We start from the raw sequence: 2,834 nt of genomic DNA on the forward strand, positions 1-2,834 counted from the left end.
GTCGCCCCGGGGAGGTTGTCTCCCGTCGCGCTGAAGGTGGTTTAACGGCCTGAAGGGGTTATACCGGGCGCTCTCGCTCCTGCCCGCGCTCGGAGGGTGAGCTGGTGAGAAGGGCGGTGGGCGCGGACCCCCCCCTCCTGCCAGGCTGGGAGGAGATGGGACAGGGACAGCGCTCCAGGGACACACTGAGCCCACCCAGCCCGCAGCAACACACCCACGAGCACTCGGGCAAGGAGAGGTTCAGGGATGTACACCAGCTGTACCTCATGGAGGCACTGGCATTTGGATTGAAAATTTGGATCTTTGTCCCTGTAGGGGCTTTGGCCTGCATGATGATTGGTACCAAACTGTGCTTCGATTATCAAAACCGAACTCGGCACAGCTCCCTGTCTCTCATTTCTTGATGTCCACTTTATAAACAAAACCGATAGCTTCATATAACAATGCAGCTGGGGTACACGGAAGAGCATGAGTGACTTAAGGCAAACCACTTCTTTAAAAGCAAAATCTAGAGGAGAATTTGGACCCTTCTCTCTATAAGGAAAACGGCTCTATTGTTTCTCTTTTCCATGTTTGAAGTTCTGTTGTAACAGCAGGCACAACATTGGAATACTTAATCCAATGATTCCTTGATACACCCGCTAAATCACCATGAACAAGCTTTCCTTGTGTCCTTGGACTTTGAGGAATTCACATAGAGCCCTTTGAAGCAAGGCATCCATTCTCTGCTCTTAAAATTGATGTCCAAGTTGCAGTCTACAAAATATAGGATCTTCGATAAAAACACTAATCAGTACCTTCCCTGCCTTAAACAGAACAGGAATAGAAAAAGGAAAAAAGCTCAGATAAAATTACAAAACATTACAGTTTTATTAAGAATAACTTACATACAAATAAATTATCTTTAAAAATACTATAATACATTTTTATATTAAGTTTAAATTAAGTTTTAGAAGTCGCATTGGCCTTTCCTGCAATCAGCAACCTGATTCTGTTCTTGAATCTTGTTCCAGTTCATCTTCATCATCTTCACTATCCGAGTCTTCATAAAAGGAAATTGTAGCTTGAACTGGAAAGTTTTTCAGAAGTGCTTCAGCTTCCTGATATAAGTAATCATAGCACCTTGATTTAGGCCAAAATAGTCTGAAACAAGTATACAATAGGGTTGTTTATTGTTACTACATATTCAACTTGGAGGCTGACAGACAAGAAACAGCGGTTAAAGTCTGTTAAGCATACTACAGAGTTTTTCCTCACATGCTCAATTGCCAAACTACTTTCTTAATTTAAATAAAAATATTTTCTGGAGTCTTTATTTTCATCTGCAGAGATAAAGATGCACTTAAAGTGCTAGCTTTGCAGCAAAACTAAAGTGCAAGATCCACTGCATCTGAAGCTTGCCACTCCAGTACCTCATTAACAGCATTACCTGGGGATCTGGATCTGTACTGCCCTCACTGGAACTATTCCTGGGGAATATAATAGATGCCAAACAGGCTCTGCAATATATTTGGACTGAAACAGTAGTCTTGTTACTGAAGGTCCCCAGCCTAGGTAGTTTACAATGGTCTGAGAAAAATCTCCAAGTGAAAGAAATATTTCACCCCATCTTTCCAAGAAGAATCATCCAACTGACTCCTTACAGAAGATGCCTCATAAGTCTAGATTTTAAAGTAGTCTGTGTTGTATCCATAAATTAATGTAAAAATTGCTGATAATATCATGGTGTAGCAAGGGCTATCAGCTAGTGAGATAATATATTCCAATTAACATACTCCACGGTTCCTGTTCCTTTTCAACTAGCATCTTCTTTTGCTTACAGTTTGTAAGTAGCTGGAAGAAACAGACAATAGAAGTCCCAAGAGCAAGAGACTAGCATCTTGCAACATAATTAAATGCTGACTACAGATTGTTTACAATAGAAATACATTAAGAAACAGTACTAGATGGTTTTATAGCAATTACAGAAGTGCTTTCTAGGCTACTGTTTAACAGAACACTGCTTCCTTCACAGCCCAAAAGTAACTGACACTTGCTTTATAACATCTCTCCACACTCCTAAGTGTTCCCTGCAGCATTCACTCATACCTAAGCACAGGAGCAGTCACAGTGAAGTCAGAGTCTGTGCATTGGTATTTGAAGGACTGGAGCCTAGCTTTGGGAGAAAGCTGCATCTTGTCTGGAAGAACTACCTGTGCCATTACCTTAAGCACCTTGCAACACGTACTAATTTTCCAAATACAGATTCCAGCAGATTCAACTGCAGTTATTTTATTTCCTTTGCAGAACTGACAGTGCAGACACTATCATCACCTTCATAGTTAAAGCAGTAATTACAGGAGTGTTTTTCTCTGTGATGCTGGCTTGGTCAGTCCATACCTTCTCCTCGTGCTGCTGTCTCCCATGCCCGCACCTGCTTGCGTGCACCAGGACACTGGAGGTTTGCACAGCAAGACAGCCTAGGAACTACCTACCCTCCCTTTTTTAATCCCAGGCACAGGAATGAGTAGCGAGGTGCCACCCCCAAAAAAACCAAACAAACAAAAACCCACAAACCAACCCACCAAAGAAAAAAATCCCACACAGAAAAAAAACAAACCCAAATCAACCACACAAACCCAAACCCCAACACACAACTGTACTATGTCTAAGGAAGTCCCGCACCACAGAAGCATGTCAACATCTCAAAGACCTGGTAAATCCACAAGTACTGGCGATGACTTGCCCAAGGATGTGTCAGTCCCAAAGCACTCAGATGGCTAAATCACTCTAATATCTACATAAACGTACGGGTGGGATCGGAGGGCGTGGGGGAGCCGGTGCTCGGCCAGGGC

At 42.8% G+C, this 2,834-nt stretch overlaps 1 protein-coding gene across 1 annotated transcript; it reads right to left on the minus strand.

Moving 5' to 3' along the window:
- Positions 1–985: 985 nt before the first annotated feature.
- On the minus strand, positions 986–2,405 carry LOC104460453 (protein ripply2-like; the record flags this gene model as incomplete). Its single annotated transcript, XM_010081754.1, has 2 exons — positions 2,380–2,405; positions 986–1,143 (listed from the first exon to the last, which is right to left on the minus strand). Coding segments are annotated over exons 1-2 (184 nt in total), but the record flags the coding sequence as incomplete, so codon positions are not given.
- Between the last annotated feature and the right edge of the window lie 429 nt (positions 2,406–2,834).

This window comes from Pterocles gutturalis, unplaced genomic scaffold, assembly GCF_000699245.1.
Source record: "Pterocles gutturalis isolate BGI_N339 unplaced genomic scaffold, ASM69924v1 Scaffold48934, whole genome shotgun sequence".
Classification (NCBI taxonomy): Eukaryota; Metazoa; Chordata; class Aves; order Pterocliformes; family Pteroclidae; genus Pterocles; species Pterocles gutturalis.